Here is a 22,192-nt window from a genome sequence, read left to right on the forward strand (position 1 = left end):
AATCTGCTATGCATTTGCATTATTTATCACACAAATAGGTAAGTGTATTACTTAGTTATTATACAATGCTTTCTGTATGAATGAAGTTTCCAGCTTGTAAAGTTTATCCAGGGACTTGTGGAACAACTGCTATTTATATAATGTGAAAATAACATTTACATTTGAGAGTTTTATCCAATACAGTTTGTGGTATCAAGACCTAGTTTAAAGCTACCCTTTGTATATATGTTGCAACTTTAGGAGGGATTGACAGCTAAAAACCGATGCAAAAATGGAAGTGTCGTGCTAAGTAGCCTAGCAACGTGCATAACAGTGCACAACACTCCTGTTTAGATTAAGTTGTGTCTTAATGATAGAGTTTGTTATTTTACAATGTAACTATTTGTGATTCTGATCTTGCCAAGGTCTTTAGTGCTACAGAATACAATTAAAATTATTCATTATTTCTCTAAGCAATGGTAATGCTTTGGTCTCATTAATTGAATTCAAGCAGTGCTGCCTTCAACTTGCTAAACTGTAGGAAAAGTGGGTTGAAAAAGTGACTTCCCGTGTTCTTAGCCTGTGACTTCAGGTACTATGGCCACTGTGTTACTTTTTCAATATGTGGGACAATAGATTTCTGTTATACACCACAGCTCTAGTCCATTAGCAATTGCATATGTAAAGAACCACCTAGATTACAAAGCAATATCATGTTGTGGCTTTCGGAAGAAGATACAGTGAAGATCATGAGATGTTTTCTACACATCAGGCTGCCACATTACACACTATGTGCTATAATCCTTTGCTTTTGTGGGATTGCATTTCAGCCTTAGTATTATTTTCATTTAGTTTTAGTCTTACTCATATTGAGGAGCACAACTGATCCACATAGTCCCATTGGTTTCAATAGGGCTGACTGTGTCAGTAAGGGCCATCAGCGAAAGTGTAACCAACAGCTTAGTTGTGTTGGGTTACTTGCCTATCTTGCCTTGCGTAGTATCTACTTAAAGCATGCTCTGTCAAGACAGCGTCAGCTGAAGGCAAAGAAATGACAATGAAAAACAAAGAAAACTATTCCATAGCACTTTTTCTAAGCTTGGACACAGTGGTCCCACCCTACTGATGAAGTCTAAGTATTACATACTTTAAGATGACTTCATCTCTAATTAAATTGCACAACTGTTAGATGAGAGAGTTTAGAAATGTTTCTATCCAGAAGCATGCTTGTTATGGAGCTAAACCTTCATTTACCTGTGGGTTGGCAGCCATGATAGTGTAATTGCCATCATCATCCAGGGTGGAGGCTGTAGCGTGGAGAGAGCAGGTTCCATCAGGTTCTCTTTCAATTCTGTAGTGATCACTCCTTTTAGAGATTTGCTTCCCATCTTTGAACCAATAAATCTGTAGCAGAAAACAAAGCATAGATGATCAGAAGTGGGTATCGTCATCATTTCTCATTTAACAATGGTAGCAAATCTCAACTGTTGAAAACCTCACTAGTGTGAATTGAAAGAAAACCACTTCCTATCCACTCCTAAAAGAAGTATAGAACTTGGCTGGGTCCTGAATCCATGAACTGGATGTAAGAAATTTTTTTGTTACAGAATTCTAATCTTCAGATGGGAAAGGACAAACATTTATAGAGAAAGATAGATATGAGGATAGTATTCAGTTTCCAAAAAACAAGTGACAATTAAGCATTTATAGAAATATTCCAGATCAAATAAGGTTCCTTTATTTTATTTAAATCTGAAGTTGGAAAAGTAATTTAAGAATATAAATGCTTTTTTTCCTAGTGGAAAAAACATGATGGTTAAAAGAATGATTATTCTGATGAAAACAAGTGATAATGATAAGTGACACTTTTACTAGATACCCATTTGTGACCCTGAACACCCCATATTCACACCCTGCACACTACTGTAATAAACTTTGTACAAAATATGCCTTGTGAGGTATCATTTGAAAACTAATAACTGACTGATCATTAATATTCTTGGATGATGTTTAAGAGTTAGGGATACACACTAGAATTATGACTAACGTGTTTAAACCAGGCATGTCAAGGGGAGTTGGTGGACAGGTCTGTCTTAGACAAAGAAATATATCTTTGATTCTCTGACCAGCCCAATCTTCAGGCAAGGACAATGCAGGTCCATATTTACATTTAAGCATTAAACAGGAACTATTAAGACAGCAAGGGAAGAAAGAGCATGGAGCTTCCTTCATCATCAGATTCCCTGTCATCTTCTTCTCAGCTTGACTACACTTTACTTTGAGGGGTAACCCTCAGAAGAATCCATTTCAAAGGTTTACTGATCTATAAAGACGGGGGAGTGGGGGGGGAGTCTGAACCTCAAGTGATAATCAATTAATGGCATACAATATTACTGTATTTTAAAAGCGTATAGACAGAGGTCTTTTCTGAAAGCTAATGATGCTAGCAATATAATTGTGAAATGTAGGTATTAATACTATATGAGAAAATATGGATATTTAATTATACTATGCTTTAAAGGCTTTGGCCAAACAGGGAGAAACAAGTTCCCTCCCAGACAGGAGAGAAGGTAGCTATTTACCTGTCTCCTATGTAAATTAAACATGGTGGAATCAAAACAAAGGAAGCCCCATTTACATGTATGGGGATGGCAAGCTCCCAGGAAGGGAACAACAACATGAGTTCATCCTGCCTCTTGAAACAAAATCACTGAACTTTGGAAGATATGAGCAAAAACAGACGCCATCGTTGATATCCATCACTAGATAGACACAAGGAAACAGAACTCTTGCAAGCTGAGAAAGATAGGTCCTTCAGCCAAAGGGGGATTGAAGTCTCTGGGAACTGAATATATGTGAGAAATCATCTTGAAGAAAGATTAATCTAAAATTAAGTTTTAGATATTTAGTTGTGTTATTTTCTTTTATTTGCTTCTAACCCCTTCTAACTTTATTCCTTTTACTTGGCAGCACTTAACCTATGTCCTATTATTAATAAATTTGTTTTATATTTACTGTAAACCAACTCAATGCTGGGTTTAAATGGAAGGATGTACTTACCCCAGTTAAGTTAATAGGCTATGATGTACTTGTATGTCTTTAGAGGAACTACCGAATGTTGTTATTTCTCTGAACTATCCAGGAGAAGGCTGGACACTGCAGAGCATGCAGTTTTGGGAAAGTTTGGGACTGCACGTGTGTTGGAGTCAGCCTGCAAGTAGTAGCCAAGGCTGGTGGAAGCCAGAGTGGGGAGCTGTAGACAGGCTGCTAGATTCCAGGCTGTTGAACCACAGCTGTCTAGCACACAGATAATTCAGGGTGACGTGAATGTTTGTAGGCTGGTTGTGAACATCCTAGGATGGGATATACAATGCTTTGCTGCTGTAAGGCATCTAGAGCTTCAGAGCAAGTGGTGACACAACTCCTCACTAGTCTGGATTGCCCCCTGAACCTCAACATACCCTTACACTGACTGGTCTGGACCAAGTAACCATGGTACTCAAACTCATACACTCCAATTCAATATGTAACATAACTTTTCCCTTTAAATTGTAATTGTTGAAGAACATGCTTAATCATTCTCTGAAGAGATAAATACATCCCACCTTAGTATAAGTGTGGGACTTACAATAATATTTAGACAACAATAGGATGTTATCAAAATTTAATAGGCTTCTGTAGAAACACAATCAAAATTTAAGAGGAAATATCAAAATTTTGAAGCAAAGTATAGAACTTTAGAGAATTATATCCCAACTGTATAAGGGTTTAAAGTCCTACAGAATGGTTAACTTCTCTATTAATAATAGAGGACCTTTCTATGGAGTTTTTAACCATTATATATATATTATTCTCAGGCTAATATGTAAGACCTGGTTGTAGTGTAATATATGACAAGATATAACCAGAAAAAACACTACTGTAATGTTCATTTTTGTATGCATTCCACAAAGCCATTTTTTAAAGTCTCTAGCACAAGAAAAAAGGAGATTTGGAGATTCTGACCAAGATTTAAAAATATAAAACTTTCAGAAGTGCATTAGTCACTGAGGCCCAGATCCTCAGAGGTGTTTTGGCACCTAACTCCCATTGATTGATTGCCTAGACACCTTTGAAGATATAGGCCTTAGGGACTTTTGAATATTCTACCCTAATTGCCTGAGGTTAGACTCCTAAGCTCATATTTAGGTTCCTAAATATATGGCCTCTTTTTAAGAAATGCTGACCACTCAGCAGCTCCCAGTGAAGTAAATGAACGCTCAACATTTTTGAAAAAGAGGCTTTTTATTTAGGTGCCTAAATATGGGTTTAGGAGCATAACTGCAGGTATCTATTTCCAAAAATTGTTGGTTCCTATATCTCTACTATTTTTATTACAAAATACCACTCACCACCAAATTTCAATTACCCATAACAGACCAGGAGCAGCTGGTAAAAACAGTAGATACTAAAAAGAAAGCAGGTGTTCCATTTGCACAAACATTACAAGAGGTTGCAATTAGCAGACTTACCATTAGGAGTCTGAGCAGTGGAATCTAAAAAAATGAGAAGCTCTATTATGCAACACTCCCTCAGAAAAAAGATGTACAGGTAAATAAAGGAATTGTGGGATTGCAAAGAGGAACAGTGGTTAAAGCAGACCAAGATAGGAACAGGAGAAAATTATTTTTGATGGCTGCCATTACAGGTCTCCACATTAAGTAGGAATGTGGTGCTGCATAATTTTGTGGTGATAAGAGGCAGCAAAGAGAAGAGAATGGGGTCAAGAGAAGAAATGCATCTGATGGAGGTTCTTATCCCCAAAGGAGCCAGTAGCAAGCTAAGTAAAAGTGTGCTGGGATGCGCTATATCCCTGATTCTCCCTACTCCAGTGTCTACAAGGATGGAGAATCTGTACTGATTCAAAAACAAAAAGGAGGGGGCCTAGAGTTCTTTCCTAGGAAGTTCTGAAATATATAACGAAAAAAAGATTTTATGTCAAATCTATCATTTATTTGTGTTTCCTTCCCTCTCCTTCCTTAAGGGAAGAAGGAACTCCTGGCGAGATTTCCTTCCTTTGGAGCTAGCCTGGAGAAATATCTTCCTTTGGAGAGAAGGCAAATAGAGGACTTGTGTCTGGGGCATTAATTCTGCCATTAAGTGCTCTTCCTACTGGTGGGAAAAAGACTCCAGGAACAAGCTCCTTTCATGGCTGAAGAGTCATCACTTCATCAGCCAGACAGGAGAGAAGGGGAAGTTCTCCCTATGCACTCCCTTACCTTAATGTCTGTAGAAAAGAGTCGAGGGCATAGTAAGTCTAAAACCACCCATCTTATCTGCTTTGACTTTCTCCATTTCCTTTCTAATGCCTGACAAGCTGCAACAGTGAGTACAAGGAGTACAGGATATTTTGACATCCCCTGGAAGGAGCCTCAAAGTCCTGCCACAGCCAGTCTCACTGATGTCTGTGGGATGCAGGTCCATCAAGCCAGCCAAAGGGCTTTATGGGTTAATTCCCAGTTGAGGATCAGAAGTAGCTGAGGGAGGCACTAGTGGCTGGAAGCTAATTAGGAGTAGGTGAGCCTGCGCACATACCTTTAACAAGGAAGTAAAGAAGACTGTGCTGACCAAAAGCCAGGACAGAAAGCTCTAGGGAGAATAAAAAAGCTAACCTGCATGGCTTCTTCTTTTGAGTTTACTGCTTGTAAAAGTGCATGGATGTAAGGCAGCTACAGACTTACCAAATTGGTGTCAATCTGTGTTAAACAGAACCTGCAATAAAACCCTATCTGGAGAAGGTGATTTGTGTTCCAACCTGAACCTCTGGTGAACTCTAAGCTTTACCATACAGCCCATATTTCCATTCAAAGAACTTTCCCACTTAGAAGAAAATATATTCCTTCACAGTGTTATCATTGCCTCTGAGATGAAGGGAAAAGGGCTATATCCACTTATAACATATGGACTGACGTGTTAGAACAATAAATGAATGTGGACTTCTTTCTTGCAGTACAGTACATATAGAGTGAAATTTTTCTTTCCCTAGTCGTGAAACCAATGAGATTATTAGCATAAGGCAAGCCAGGTTGTCCAGAGTGTTATTTCTGACGTGAGAACTCAGTGATTTAGTGAGAAAAATGTGTTCAGAGGCTTTCCAGCAACAGTCAAGCAACAAAGCAGAGCAAGAGTTCAGTTAGAATACAATCTTCCAGGTTCTTCATACTTGCCAACTCTTCAAAGCTATGAATTCATTCATTTGGGGGAGTAAATTAAGGACACTTTTAAATTTCACTGAAATACAATAGACCAGGAGAATGTTTTGGAAGACCTGAGTGGAAATTTCCTTTAAAAAGTAGTTACCATCTCTGGTTCTTATACTGACAGGCATTACATGTCACTATAAATGATTTCATTTCCTCAATAGCTGGTTATACTTGTTTCCCATTTTGTCTGTCAGCAGGCTTGCAGAAAATCTATGGTGTTAACAACAGATTTGGTAATGTCTTCTCATTTGCTGGCAGAGCTTTCACTGGAGACAAAAGATATTTGATCATTTATAAGCATATGCTAATAGTTCTGAACAAGGACATAGCTGCAAAAATGAGTTTTAACTTGCATGATTCACATGTTTCATAATTTATTTGACATCAGTTGGGCTTGCATTAAGTGGTAATTATTTTGTAACACACTTCTATCATCAGAGAATCAGGAGGCATGCCAAGAATTATTAAGCAGAGGCACATATTAACTGTACCTGTTGTCCCAACTTGATACACCAGTTACTTAATATTCCGTTCACTCAGGTAGTAAAAATATGCCCATGTATGGCTTCTTATTTATTCAGAATGAATTTTTAATGTAAACCTTACCTGTTATGGGTTGATAAGTAATGGTACCATCACTATTTCTATTGGAAACAAGGGGCACCCATGTGGTAAAAAGTTTTCTTCCTATGATACCTTGTAATAAAAGGTACTATTACCCCAATGTAGTCATTGATTGACCTTACATTTGGATATTGTACATTTTTAACAAATTTTCAAAAACTAAGTGAATTTATTAAATAAAGATAAAAATGGTAGTGATTTTGACTTTGTACAGCAGATTCAGTTATTTTTAATCATTGTGAATGAAATTCACCCCTGTGCCGAGAGGCCGGTACAGGGTCTATGCACCACTCAAGTCTCACTTAACCCATTTTGAGATTAATTTCTCTATGGAATTATTAGACTCATAAAGACAAAATATACCTCAAAAAAGCATATTTCTTCTCTCACACACATTGAGCTCCATCTTAACCAGAAAACAACTATCATGACAGTTATAACCAAAGGAAATTCAGATTTTGGAAACATTTCTAAAGATAGAATTTGCACATCAGAATTCAATTTACATGGCATGTTCAGAAAAAAGAAATATCAAACCAATAATCCTACTTAGAAAGATTCCTTGTAATGAATGCCAGATTTTAGACACACACCACAGTCTCTCCTAAATCTATTCTTTGACATAGCTAGGCAGAATATTTGGGGAAAAGATGCTTCAAGTTGAATAAATATTTTCCAGGGTTTCATTTGCCAAAGCAATGAATTTATCCAGTGTCAACATTCCCAGCATCAATAAATGCCAGTATAAGGGCTCACCTCAACCATCAAACATTTCAGAATTGCCACCTTGGCACACTTAAGCAGATCTGGGAAAGAACATCTTCTGGTAATTCCAGAGAAGTCCAGCTGACAAGAAGTTACCCAACAGCAGTGGAAATTATTGCACCCCTGCCAACTGAGCAAATCACATACAAAGCATCTCCAAGCAAACCGAATAAAAGGTCATAGCTCCAGCAGTGAGGGTGGCAGACCACTTTTAAATTTATACATTTTTAGTATAATGGAGAAATGGAGCATAATATCCCAATCACAACATACATCAAATAATGTGCTAATTTAGAATACAGTGTTTTCAGGGAACAGCTAATTGAACGCTCTCAAAATATAGGGAATGACCATATTTCACTATGGCTCACCCAAACTGTGATTCATAAGCCTTGGGCAAAAAGCACACTTTTCCATCACACCACACACCCTATTACAGTGACCTAATGTAGCTGGAAACTCTTCTCTCCTGATTCATCTACCTGTCTTAATCAGCATCCATCAAAGGGAATTGGGTCAGGCCTGAAGAGTCCTTGATACCTGAAATACAATTCTTAGCTCTACTAGTCCTGGCTCCTTAATGGATTAGTCCAACACCACATTGAGCTTTGTTAATTTTAGTTTAGTAAATATGAAGTTTTTTAATACTATCTGGGGTCAATTAAAACCTCCCTCTTTGATCTCTTGTGTGTGCAAGACGACCCACTTGTTTGCATCACTGTGTTTTCAGTTGCTTCTCATTGTGCATGCGCACACACACAAGTATTGACCACAAAAATTAGGTTGAGGAAGGCCAACTCTAAATATTGCTCTCAGCCTCCCAACGTCCAAATGAGGGACAAAGATGAAACAAGGTACAAGAAAAAATAGTACACAAACTGAAAAGGATAGGGGATTATTTTCTTCAACATAAATAACCATAAAACTTTTGTTTTATGATTTTACGTTTTTCTGTTCTGAAATCAATCTACACTAGTAAAAAGTGCAGCAGCAGCAGTTACATGGAGTGGAATTAAATTTGAGTTTAAGAGAGAGAATACACAAATATAGAAATTATATCTAATTATATCTATAATATACCTAATATATCTATACCTGTGGACACTCATTTCAATCTCTTTCTAGAGAAGCATATTACCAATTAGAATAGGTGAAAAAGTAGGAAACACAGGAGTGGCCTAGATAAAATGAGCAGATCAAAGGGTTCCAGGAGCAGCAGGCCAGGAAAGCTTTCGTAGGTTACATAGAGGGCTGCTATTTGTAAAATGTTTGTGAACAGACATTTCTTCTATTTGGACTCTGCAGGAATCAAAGTCACCACAATATTGCGTAACAGACTCAAACTGTTCAAAAATAAAACTCAGAAATAAAGCTGATTATGAAGAAGTTGCTTTCAGAGAAGCTGTGCCAGTTTTCCCAATGATAGTCCTTCCATCACAACACTCCAAACACATTTTGTCTTTCTAGAATTTTGTGTAACAACTCCATGGTTACAGCACTCTAGAAACACATTTTAAAAATGCATATTTTCCTCACGCTAAAATCCTAAGTACATTTATTGTGTAAATTATGTTGGGCCCTGGCATTTCTGGCAACTTACCAATGTGGCCTTCACTGCTGTGAAGGTTGGGTTTCCTTGGAATAATCTAAATGAAAAATAGTATCTAGCCACAAGAGGGCACTGTAACATCCTGCCCACAAATTACTGCTTTCCTTCCATCATCCCCCTACCTGGTAGGACAATTATGAAGGTAATTGCTTTATGAATGAAGCCAACAAGGAACCAGTGCTGCTCTTGTTTTTCAGTTACCTAGGTAGGTCAGTAGATTACTGGTTAATCATTAAAATTACTAGCCCAGCCTACTAAATGGGAGGTTTAATATTTTCTCCACCCTAGGAGATACTATATTGTTATTTCCTAATATCAATTGAGATTTAACATTTGCACCACCCAAGGAGATACTATATTGTGATATTTTAACTTTATAAATCTTAAAGAAAACAACCATGCTTGGCAGGTGAGCCGTGGAGTAAACTCCTTTTAAAAAAATCTTTGCCCGTTCAAGAACAGTTTCCAGTGACAAAGCTTCACTGGAAGGTATAGTGCCATTTGAGAAGAGTTTGAGAAGACCAACAAGCTTCTGTCATTAAAAAATAAAAATTAAGCAGCATGAGAAGCATCTTTACAATGTATCAGGAAAGTATGGGACAATTTTTGTAAGCACCTAAGGAACCTAGGAATCTACATTCCATTTTCAAAAGTGACCCAAGTCCCATTGACTTTCAATGACAGGTAAGCTCCTAGTACCTAAGCTGCTTTTGAAAATGTTACCCCCATTATATAGGGCTCAGGTAACTGGGAGATGGTGAGCTGTGTATCTTTAGAGATAAACCCCCAAGATGCAGACCCTCAGCTGGTACAAATCATCATAGTATTACTCGCTTCAATAGAGCTATGACAATTTATGCCACCTGAGGACTTGACCCCAAGAGAGAAAATTTGTTATTCTTATAATACACAGTTCACTTGTTATTACAGAGATAACCCAAAAAAAAAAAAACAAACAAACCAAGTTTCTGCACTTCTAAAGAGATTTTCCCCTCTCTCTCACCTTTGGCTTTGGATTTCCAGCCACTATGCATGTAAATGTGACGGGCATTCCTTCAAAGATTTTGTAATGTTTCAGCTTCATCTCAAAACATGGTGCCATACTGTTCTCAATAGGCTCATCTCCATGCTGCACCTCATCATCCGATTCTTCCACTGCAGACCTCTCTAGGCGGTATTCAATCTCACTGATCAGTCTCTGCTCAAAGCTGGAGACTTTATACTCCTATCGGACAAGGAAGGCTCATGTTAGTGTCTGTAGTCATTTATTACATAGTATGATGTGATTTTAATGAATTTCATTCCCTAGGTCTTTGACAATTGATTAGAATCTTACATACAGAAGGAAACTGTATCATGTACAAGAAAAATATAACAATTTGTGCCCATAATGAATTCCTTACAAAACAATGAAAACATCTGGTACTATGAAATACAATGTATGCCTGTTGTCCTAGGGTTTAATTCATGAGAAAGAGAAAAGGCCATTGGTTGCTTTCCTTCCTCTCTCTTTTTTTTTAAACACACAAAGCATAAAATCATGTATTCTTAAACAGTTCATAAAGAAAAAAACCCACTGATTTTTCCTGGAGGGGGGTAGGCAGATTTAGGGTGGGGTTTGTCTCCAGATGGCCAGGAGACCATATGGTTAACAGCTGGAGTTTATGCAGAACCTTTCTGCAGGCAGTACAATAAAAATGCCATGATTTTGTTTACATTCTCCCTGAGCAGTGACAGAGCCACATTACTTGCATATGATGAGAACTGCCATATCTTTCTCACATATCTCTGCACCCAACCCAATTGCTGCCACGAATTGCCCTAGATTAAAAAAACAGTGACACAAATATTTTTTTTATGAGTAGAACAATGGAGGGAATGTTTAGCATGAAATAAAACTATTTGTTTAAATGCATTACTGATTTGTTCTCATAAGAAGATACTCCGCGTCTAGACATATTTGAGGTGGGTTTTTCGGTAAATGAACTGAAGACTACAGAGCAGCAGACATTTTTATTGATCATTGCTTTTCTTAGGCTGCAGAAACTAGAACTCCCTTTTATAGGTTTTACATTATTTCTAACAATTCTTTTTCTTATTAATTTTGGTATCTCGTGTAAAATCTCCTTTCACAGATTCTATCAACTAATTTGAACTGGGGTGCACATGAAGCCCCTCATCCCCACCCCCTGACTTGGTTATAGTTTTACTTTACACAAGAAAAAAGAGAGAGAAAAGTTGGATTTTTGTTATAACAAACATGTTTGCCTATTTCTTTACAAATTTCCCCATGAAATTTTATCAAATCATCTCATTATTCATCTTGCATATATTCTACATTACTTACATGAATCAATGTAAGATGCAAAGCATCTAGTGTCAATGGATCTTATTTGTACAGAGAGATATAATGGTAGTGTTGTTAGAATTAATCTGTCTGCAGTTGCTTACTAAAGATCAAATTAAATCCCATGAGTGTGAATGCACCCGAAATAAGTTATGAATGTTTGCCCACTGCATTGTTTCTTGTTATTAGGGTAAAGGTGAAGGGTGCAGGAGACAAAAAGTCAATGGACACAAAAAAGCAAGAAAGAAGAAGAAAGGTGGAAAATTTAACCTTTTGATTATCCACAGGACTCATTATAGAAGCATCAAGAGAGCAAGCTTCCTGTAAAGGCAGAAAAAAAATGAAGGCTAGCAGTAAGAAAATCAAGAGGAATCCACTACAATTTCAGGGAGTTCTTTCGGTTGGAAGTACTGCATGGGGTAACATAAGCAAATGAATGGCTGTGACATTCTAAACACAAACACTATCAGAGCAGAAAATGGAGAATGGTTTACTTGGTTTTTTAAACAGACTTTCTGCTACACTTCTGATTTTGGTTTGCACACAACAATACAGATTACATGCCTAAAAGACAAGTTAGTATAAAGATAACAGAGGACGTATTTTTGCTTTGAGAAACTGAAGGGTCAGGATAGGATAGGATAAAAAGAAATGAAACTCAAAGTAGGAAGCAGACATTTGAGAACCTTATTCAGTGTGGAAAAACTGACCAATAATCAATTCTCCACTTGATTGCTTTTATGTATAACACACAACTTCTTTAGTCAAAGCTGTCCTGTCTTGTGTGTATCTATCCTACCATATGTAGTAGAATGTTGTCTGAAAGGAACAATGGAAAGAAAATGATTGTTTTACTGTGCAAGTGCAGAATTATGTAGCACCTGTGTAGTGGGCTCTTCATCTGGTTCCTGTATATTAAAGACAGTTGCAGCACTGTCAGCACCCAGTAGTCGACGTGCCATCTTCTCCTCGTACGTTAACCTCTGAACCAAAACAAAACAAAACAAAACAAAGGGGTGGAGAGAGGGAAAGGAAAATGGAGAAGGGGAAGGGAAAGTAAAGAAGGAAAGTTATTTTTTCTCTTTAAAAACCACACGGCAGGTAACTCAAAAAAGTAAGTAATGTTCCCATGGGAAAATATGTAAATCATTCAGTTTAGAAACAAGTTAGCGTCTGTGTAATATTTTCTGTACTGCTCAAATGTTTTGCTGAAATGAAAACAGGATCTTTATTTCTTAAAAATCCATCTCCTCTGAAGTCATTACTCTATTTGTGGCATCAAAATAATTTCCACAAAAAGCAATTACACTCCCAAACACAATTATGACCTCTGAGGAGAAACAAGCAGGAAGAGCAGATACTATTTTGAAGAAACAAAGAACCCATTTCACACAAATGTTCTTCATAATTGAGAACAATATAAAAGAAATACTGAAAATGCAAGATGTAGCACAAATAGAACCGTTTCTAAATAAATATTCTTAAATTCTCACTTAGGCCTCAGGAGCTCTAATATTATTCCCACAAACATAAATATATTTTTAACTACAATAGTTAGGGTTGTTCAGGGTATATATACCTCCAGCAAAATAACAAAAAAGGCAGACAATCAATAGTTAACACCTTTCAAACACTTGCCTTCTAGAGCCATGATTTCACCTTTTCTACATTACCACATCCATCACCCATAAAAATGCCACCTTCGTGCCTCTCCACACAGAACACATGAAGGGGTTAGAAAAGGATGTTTACTGGCTGTTTTGTGTTCTGAGTAAATAAGAAAACCACCCATACAACAGATGCCGTATAAAGAATAGAAAGTAGCTTTATCTTGAGTCATTTCTGAAAGTAGGTGAAGCCTCTTTAATTTAGGCTTACATAAAGTTATCAAAAAGAATTGCAATGTGATTAAAATGAAATATTTTTGCTACTGTTTATCGGTACAGATTCCTATTAACACAGTAACTGAGTGCTTCTACTTCCCTTTATTGGCCATAAGTTTCTACATCATAACCACAGGAAGTTCAGTCAAAAATACCAAGAAGACTGTCTCTTTCTGTTTCTCATTTTGCCAATGAAAGAGAAGACAATTTTATATACAATATCTTCCTGTGAGATTGTGAGTTCCTGTTTCTTTCCACCCATCTGCAGAATAAGGGGACAGTTTATAAAGAGAGACTATAAGATAGTTGAGAGGCAAAATTTAGGTTTAGTAAAAAAAGGTTTCACATAGTCTAACATAAATAGAAATTTCCATTCATTTTTTTCTTCCTAAATTGCAACAAAAATGTTCCCATCTATTTAAATATTTTCTTGCAGACTAAATATTGCAGCACTGTGACAGTGTATGAAAATGAAACTGACTCTAAGTTAAACTTTTTATTTGGTGAAAAGTTAGATTTCTATAATGCTTTCAGCTTTAAGAAGCCGAGTTAATTTTAGAATAGATGGCCTTGCAGCCAAAGTACAAGACTGGCATTCAAGAGTCTTGTGTTCAAATCCTGCCACAGACTTCTGATTAGTCACTTATCTTCTCTGTTTCTTATTTTTCTATGGTAAATATTCAAAAGCTCTTCAGTGATTTAGGAGCCTAAGTCCCATTTTCAAAAGTTTCTTAGGCACTAAGGATACATCTGCCCAGCAAAAAAAGACCTTCAGCAGTGAGTTTCAGAGCCTGGGTCAACTGACTTGGACTCACAGGGCTTGAGCTACCAGACTAAAAATAGCGGTATATATGTATATGTTCAGGCTTGGGCTGGAGTGTGGGCTCTGATACCTAACATGGGAGGTGGCTCTCAGAGCCCAGACTGCAGCCCAAGTGAAAACATCTACACTGCTATTTTTAGCCCCCGAGTCTGAATTGACCTAGGCTCTGAGACTTGCTGCTATGGTCTTGTTTTGCACTGTAGACATGCCCTAAGAGACCCATTGACTATCAATGAGATTTCAATCACTTAGATGCTTTTTAAAATTCTGCCCCACATTTACAAAATGGGGATAATAATCTACGGCATTTAAATTACCTTCATCATTTAAAATAGACAACAAGAAAGATGTTAACAATTGATTCTTAGACCACTCCAGTTTCAAAGACACTTAAAACGATCCCATAACCAAAAAATTCACACAAGGTTTGGGAGACTTGGTGTTTCTGAATAACTGGTGAACTTTCTCCAAGGTAAAATAGAAACTTCTGTCTTATTTATGTCTTACAATGCATTTAAAAATAACTGTCTCAAAATCTTGTAGACATGCACATGGCTAATCTGTAATCACATGTTTCCTATCAGCATTTCTTCCAATTGTTTGTTACATTCACTTGTTTTGTCTTCTCTTAAAATTAGACTGTAAGCTCTTTGAGGCAGGGACTGTTTTTATACTGGTTAGCACAATGGGCGCTAATCCTGATGGAGCCTCTGAGTCTAGGCAGTAGTGTAATACAAATAATACGTTATCTGAGAAACTATGCCAAATACCCCTGTTACATATTATGTTTAAATACCGGCTGGCCATTGTTCAAAAGATCTTCCTTGAAACGAAGTTTTCTTTCCAGGTCTTGTATGACAGCATCTTTTGTCCCTTGAATCTCTTCATCAGATGCTATCCTAGCAGTTCTGCCTGTTTTCTTTGGAAATCCCCTGCAACACAATACAAGAAAGTAATGTTTTTGATGAAACCATGAGCATTTTAAAACATCTGGGTAAAATCCTGCCCTTATTGAAGTCAATGAGTGTTTTAACATTGATTTCAGTAGGGTCAGAATCTCACCAACCCTGTCCAAACTCATGAAATTCAAGCTGTGATCTTGATATTCTTATTTTTGTTTACTATAGTCTTCACCTCCATGTTAGAACACATGATGGCATAATAAAGTAGGTGAATAGCTTGTACATTTCAGCACCTGTGGGGTTGGCAGAATAAAGATATGTATTTAACAGGACATATTGGGGCACTGCTGAAAGAGAGAAGAGTTAAAGGTGTATGGTTTTCAGATGTTTGAGTTTTGCTTAACTCAGCATTCTGCAAGATGATGACATTCCACCAAGCAACTTGTGCTGCATTAACCTTGTGTTAATGTACAGTTTTGCCATTGAATTGCCTAGGAAAAGATATGTTATTGGTAGGAGTTAGCAGTCATTTAGGAAATTGTACATATTATGTCCCCCAATTTGCATACTGAATGAGTCAGCACCCACCCACTCATCAGCTGGACACCACCAGCCCTGCTTCAGCGGTCCCCCCCAGCCTGTCCCGACCGATTCACTGTGTTCCCTGCTCCAACCTAACCCCCTGCCCACTACGATACCCAACCTCCCTCACTGGAAGCAGTGACTAGTAAAATACAGATTTTCTCAAACAATCTATCCAAGACTTGCCTACCATCTGTTCCCATCTCCCACCCCTTCTGCAACCCTTCTCCCTTTCCCTGTCCCCACTTCCCCTCAAAAGTCCTCTGGCTCCTCCCCTTCTGATATAACAAAAAATGTGGTTAGACTGCCTGCTGACTCTTCTGCTGCGTTCCAGTAAGCCTCCCCATAAATTAAAAACACAGCACTTGTATCAAGCAAGATGAGTTATTAACCCTTTATTGCATAAGTGGACAAAGGTTTGGACCAGATGTCAATGGTGCGATGTTCATGGGGCAATGGCATCAGCACATTCCCTCAAATTACCCTGACAACTATAAAACAGCTGCATAGAAATGCTCTCGTAGTTTTTTTCTTGGTACATGCACACTGTGATTCTTCCAAACTGCACATCTGTGCAAACATGTTCTTAAATACCATGCTCAGTTTGGATCCCCCAAAGGTTTAGTGGGTCCCACACATTACCCATTTTGACCTACACCACATCAATAGTTTGATCCCTTGCTCTGCAAAAAAGAAATCTAGATATTTTTTGGAAAATGGCTTATTTTTTTGGAGGGCCTTATGTCTCTTCAACTCCTAGCTCAAATGATCCCCAAATTTGGGTCACTAACTATTACATATCTTGCAGTCTCCTGAAACACACCAAATACCAAAAGAATTTGACTAAGCATGTTGATTTGAGAGGATTTAGGGTATGTTTAGACTGCAATTAAAAACCATGGATGGCCCTTGCCAGCTGACTCAGACTAAGGGGCTATTTAGTTGCAGTGTAGACGTATGGACTTGGGCTGGAGCCCAGGCTCTAGGATCCTGTGAGGTGGGACGGTCCCAGAGCTCAGGTTGCAGCCTAAGCCCAAACGTCGACACCACAATTAAAGAGACCTTTAGCCCAAGCCCCATGAGCCCGAGTCAGCTGGCACAGGCCGGTTGCAGATGTCTAATTGCAGTGTAGACATACCCTTAGAAAGGTCAACATTTAAAGAGAAGTTATGAGGCAGTCTTAACTAGAATGGTGTAGCCTCACCACTATAATTAACCTATGCTACTGTTTTTGAATACATAGTGTGCAAGTTTTCTCTTCCTAGCACAGCTGGAAAACAACATGGCAATACTGTTTTTGAAAGACTAGTCAGTCACAGAGCCCGGTTTACACTGGGAAACTGAACCAGCGCTGAAAGCACTTTTCAACAGTGTGGCCTCATGACAGGAAAACAACTGCTGAAATGCTGGTGTACAAAGGAGAAAGCCATTCTCTGTACTACTGCAGAAAGCATGATCACACTTTCAGGAAGTCTCAATCCCACCATCTGAAGTGATTGAAAATGGTTTTGTCCAGTCTGCACTAACAACAAAACCATTTTCAGTATTGAAACAAGGAGATTCACTGCTGAAAACAATGGTTACATTTTCTAGTGTAGACAAATTAGTTCAAGCAATGTGGAGCTGAACACTTTGGTCAGTCTCTGCATTTTTAAAACTGTAGCACACCAGGGTCCCCATCTATGGCCTGATGAAGAAAACATAATGCCATTGTAATCTCTGATACTGGCTCAGTGCTGGATTTTCAACACTACAATTTTTGTGGGTTTTTGGATCTCTGATTTTGGTTTAGCCCATTAAAAAGAGAGACAGACCCTTTGCAAAATATGAAACTGGGTCCAGGTCAGATTCCAAATACTCACACACTTTGCGGTGTTTAGACCTAAGGTTTTGGTCCAGACCTACTTTTATTTAAAAGTGAAACTTTTCTCCTAATGCTAATGGAATGATAGTACAAGCCAGGAAAGCATGATTTTATTTTTCTGTTCGAAGGAACATGTAAAATTATTTGGAATTTAAGATTCATAGATGATAAAGATGGAAAAGATTAAGCCCGGGTTATAGCATTTCAGTTCATCTCCCTGTCAGTACGTAAATGACTATTCAACCGCTGGTGTTGGGTCTTTTAAAATTAATAATAAGGAGGAGATACCAAGTATCAGGTGATTACCTGAAAATATTTCTCTTATCAACTACAGTCGTGTTTCCAGGATGGGGACAGGAATCATTTCTTTTATATTGTCTTGCACTATAATTTTAGTGTTTGTTAAGCTAATATACTACAAATGAAATATCAGAAACCAGTAAGGAATCAAGTGAAGTGATGCAGAAGACTATAATTGGATTTTATGTGCTTGGAACATTTTATATTCTGTTACTGTTAATGGAGTGGGAAAATGGATAGGTTATTGTTTTAAAAAAAAAGATAGCATTTTTCCATATCCTATCCTGACATATATCCTATTTTGAACAGTGAATTAAGTGACTAATATGCAGCATACATTAAGAAACAAAGCTTTCAGATCACATTCTACAGTTTCATATTTTAATCACTAAATTCAAGAAGCAGTTTAGCAAAATACATCTAGGTCCTGATCATCCCATGTACTACCTGGCACACAGATGTCCAAAAAAGTATAACCTACAATAAGCCCCAGAAAGTTATGCAGGTTACATGAAAAGAGGGGTGTTTTGCTGCCCCTGTGCCAGCACTGTTTCAGCTTTGCACAGCACATGGGGAACTAGTATGGAAGAAGTGTGGTCACCCAAGGTTTAGGCTTGGTGACATCAAGGCAAGATAATATTGGTCTAGGCAAGTCTGCATATTGTTGTGAGTTGGGTAAAATGGCATTGAAAGTGGCAGCTGTAACTGCTGTCTTTCATTTAAGATAGCTGTAAAACACTACAGCTCCTTTTTGAAACAATAGCAGCTCCACCCAAAAGACAGGCACACTTCTCAAAATAAACAGGTGCATTTCACTGCCCAAAACAAAGGCACAGGAATTTGAACTATGTGGGAGAGAAACATTTGTGTGTGTGTATGTGTGTGCGTGCGTGCGTGCCTGCGAGAAAAACAAAAACACCACAGATAGACACAGATCCCGTCTACGCTACAGGCACTACAGCGGCACAGCTATGGCACCAAAGCTATGTCGCTGTACAGCCATAGTGTAGATTTTTCCAATAGTGATGTAGGAACTCTACTTCTGCGATCAATGGCAGCTAGGGGACAGAAGCAATCTTCCCTCTACCTAGCTGTGTTTGCTCTGGGGATTAGGTTGACACAGCTGTGGTGTTACCTGTCAGCTCTATGTTCTTGGGGAACCAAGGTGCAAAACCCCTACTATCTGACTCACCTGAAACCTCTTCCCCCACCCCAGCCTCTGCTTGAACCAAAACCAATCAGAGACGGACTTAACAAAAGCAATGAAAAGGCAGTGGGAGACCCACCTAAACCCCTCCGAACAAGGCTGACAGGATTAAGGCAACTCCCCTAGCTTCATCTACATTGAAGATGTAAAAAGGAGACATCTCCATTAGCACACTGAATGGAGCCTCATTTGCATCAAAGATGGAACAAGGAAACCTCTTTATTAGCATACCGAATGGAGAACTAAGCTGCAAGGCAAGAACCGCACTGAACTCTGGGATCAGAGAAGCAGGGAAGCATGGCATGATGGGAGATCTCTGCTTCAGGTGTTAATGAACCCACACTTGCACACACTCAGATCAGCAGTTATCAGACCAATTCTAGTCATAAATCCTTACTGATATCCAAAATACTGAGTCTGTCTGATTGCATTGTGAGCTCCCTACAAGGAACACTTCCCATAGCCAGGAATGATCAGTTCCTGTTGTCCAGCCTAAATAAACAATTGTGTTATACTCCCTTGAGTCATTGTTTATCCATAAACAAATCTAGTGTTCTCCTTTGAACCATTGTTTTTTCTCTACAAAAACCCCTACCCAAGTTCAAAATTCTCTTCTAGTGCCTGGATCCAAAAGCTACATCAGTTCCACTGGGACGTCACCTTTTCCTGACTGATCGTGCTGGGGGCTCTGCCTGTCTCAAGCACTCCGGACCCTAAGCTGAACAGCCTGTCTCCTGGGAACCTTTAACCAGTTCAAGCTGCGCTGAGTCGTGAGACCCCAACACTCACTCTCTCTCTTCTCTAGTTAAGCCCACTTTTCCCCTCAGACCTAATTTGATGTCTCTCTTTCTCACTCCAGATATAACTTTCTAAACCTGACTTTTGTAATCAAACTTGGGCTAGATTTCCTCAATACCCCAACTGAAATCGTGTAATATTGTAACTGTTTGGTTGTTTTTCTCTCCTTATATTATTAGTATCGTAAGTTTTATATACCTGGCAATAAAGTAACTTTTATAATCAAGCTGGTTGCCAAACTCTCTCAAAACTTCATTTACTCCTTCGAGTTCTTGGCTTCCCTATCTTGCTCTGCAGCAACGCTTCTTTTACCTAAACCAAAGATCCCTGTAGTGCCCAAAAATCCTTTGGAGTTTGCTCATTAAGGGGGTTACTACTAGAACAATTGTAGAGTAAGAGTGGGGATAGCGACGTGCTAAACCTGTGGCATATAAGGGTGGCAGCTGGAAAGTGATGTTTTGACCCAGCCTGCTCACATGTGCTCTGTTAATCTGTAAATGTGAGGGTTTATTTGAGTCTGGGGCTGGAGGAACCCAGCCCTGGAAAACTTAGGTCCTGCAGGATAGCTTCATTGGGAGGGGAATTGCAGAAGGGAGAAGTAAAGCTTCATATGAAAACACAAGTGACACAAGCAGTACATTAATAGAATTACAAACATCCCCGTCCCCCCACCCAGGAAAGTAATCCTAATAAACGAGCGTACCCCAAGGTGACGGGCAAAACTGGTAATAGTGATGCTGAGGGATGTGGATTTTTCACACTCCTGAGTGCTGTAGCTAATTTGACCTAACTTTTAAGAGTAGACCAGGCCACAGAGAAGGAGCAGAAAGCAGTGACAGCCTGAACGAGCACTGAGAACGTAGCCCTGAGAAAGGCTTAGAGAGAGAGATTTTGGGTCAATGCTGGTTGAAAGGGGTTTAGAGCAGTGAGCAAAGAAGCTAATCTCCTGCTTGATTTCTCCTGTGTTCAGGAAACAGGGCTATGTACGTTCTTTGTAAATAAACAAGATTGCCTCAAAGATATCTGTCTCACTCATCAATTTCTCCTCCTAACAGAAATCTCCACGGCCCCGAACTTTGATCAATCGCTTTGATTTACAAAACATGAATCAGATATGGATTTAGATGTATAACCTTCAAGCATATACATTTGAATACTTTGGGCTGGAGAGGACACAGGGAAACTACCCATAGACACTCCACATATTTTACTTTTAATTATTTCACATTCAGAAATTCTTGACAGCAGAGAATTTTGGAACCTTGGTTCTAGTCCAGCCTGTTTTGAATACTCACTGTAACATTTATTTAGAAAGCAGGCCAAACCAGCAACACTTTTCATGCTTTGATTACACAGTATGCATTGGACAGGATTCTTTCCACTCCTCCTTCCCGCTGTTCTGACTGAATAAACAAGGGCAACAGGCTGGTGGTTGTTAAACTTCCAAAGACGTGTTCTTTTTTGCCGTCAATGTGGCTCAGTTTCACAGAAATCCAAATGTACATTAATTTGATTCTCCTTTTATAACCAAAGCCTTACAAAAGTCTGTTCTGACTTTCAGCACACAGCGAATTCCCATCCATTTAAAGTATTTTCAATTACTTTAAAATGCAGAATTATGGTAAGCATAGGTCACAAGCTTTGAAGCTGCAGCTGCACACAAAGAACAAATGTTTTTAGTTTGGTCTTGTCATACATACTATGAGGTCTTAAAACCCCAAAATTCAGCTCTGCTCAGTAATGCTAATTAAATGCACTTGGATTAATGAAGGACTGCCTCCGGCAGAGTCTTGACTAAGCAATGCTACCCTCTAAGCGAAGCAAAGGTAACAAAGTTCACCTACTTCCCCGAGGAAAGTATCTTAACAAGAAAAAGGCAAGAGACTGATTAAAAATCAGTCTTGCCCATGTATCAGCTAGGATGAAAGCTGGTATGTACAATACATATTTCCCAGCATGTTTGATCCTTTTTCAGAGTTTTGACAATAAAGACATTCACCTAAAACCCGGGTTCAGGTCGCCCAAGAATTTCATTTCTCCAAGGCATGCAATTAAAATGCATTTTCACCCAATAAAATAACAGAACCATCTTTTTTTCAGTTCCACTATCAAGTCCACTCCACTTGTGCAAATTATCAGTTTATTTAGGTTTTCATTTCGGCATTCATCACTATAAGTACCTGAGGCCCCAGTCAGCAAAGATATTTAGGCACCTAACTTCCATTGATTTCAATGGGAAGGTGCCTAAATATCTTTGAAAATCTGGG

The 22,192-nt window shown here is 38.5% G+C and overlaps 1 protein-coding gene across 12 annotated transcripts in view; it reads right to left on the reverse strand.

The window, feature by feature from the left end:
* PALLD (palladin, cytoskeletal associated protein) overlaps positions 1–22,192 on the reverse strand; it is a 290,199-nt gene that overhangs the window by 22,609 nt on the left and 245,398 nt on the right. For 11 of the 12 annotated variants that reach the window (XM_067551759.1, XM_067551760.1, XM_067551765.1 and 8 more), the window contains 5 exons: positions 15,069–15,204; positions 12,448–12,549; positions 11,837–11,887; positions 10,223–10,444; positions 1,234–1,383 (listed from right to left, as the gene is read on the reverse strand). In XM_067551759.1, the coding sequence (XP_067407860.1) occupies positions 1,234–1,383; positions 10,223–10,444; positions 11,837–11,887; positions 12,448–12,549; positions 15,069–15,204 (661 nt within the window). The remainder of the gene's footprint in view (positions 1–1,233; positions 1,384–10,222; positions 10,445–11,836; positions 11,888–12,447; positions 12,550–15,068; positions 15,205–22,192) is intronic. The other variant, XM_067551761.1, reaches the window with a different exon arrangement.

This window comes from Emydura macquarii, unplaced genomic scaffold, assembly GCF_026122565.2.
Source record: "Emydura macquarii macquarii isolate MOO-44397 ecotype Brisbane River unplaced genomic scaffold, CSIRO-AGI_Emac_v2 contig_1363, whole genome shotgun sequence".
NCBI classification, from domain to species: domain Eukaryota; kingdom Metazoa; phylum Chordata; order Testudines; family Chelidae; genus Emydura; species Emydura macquarii.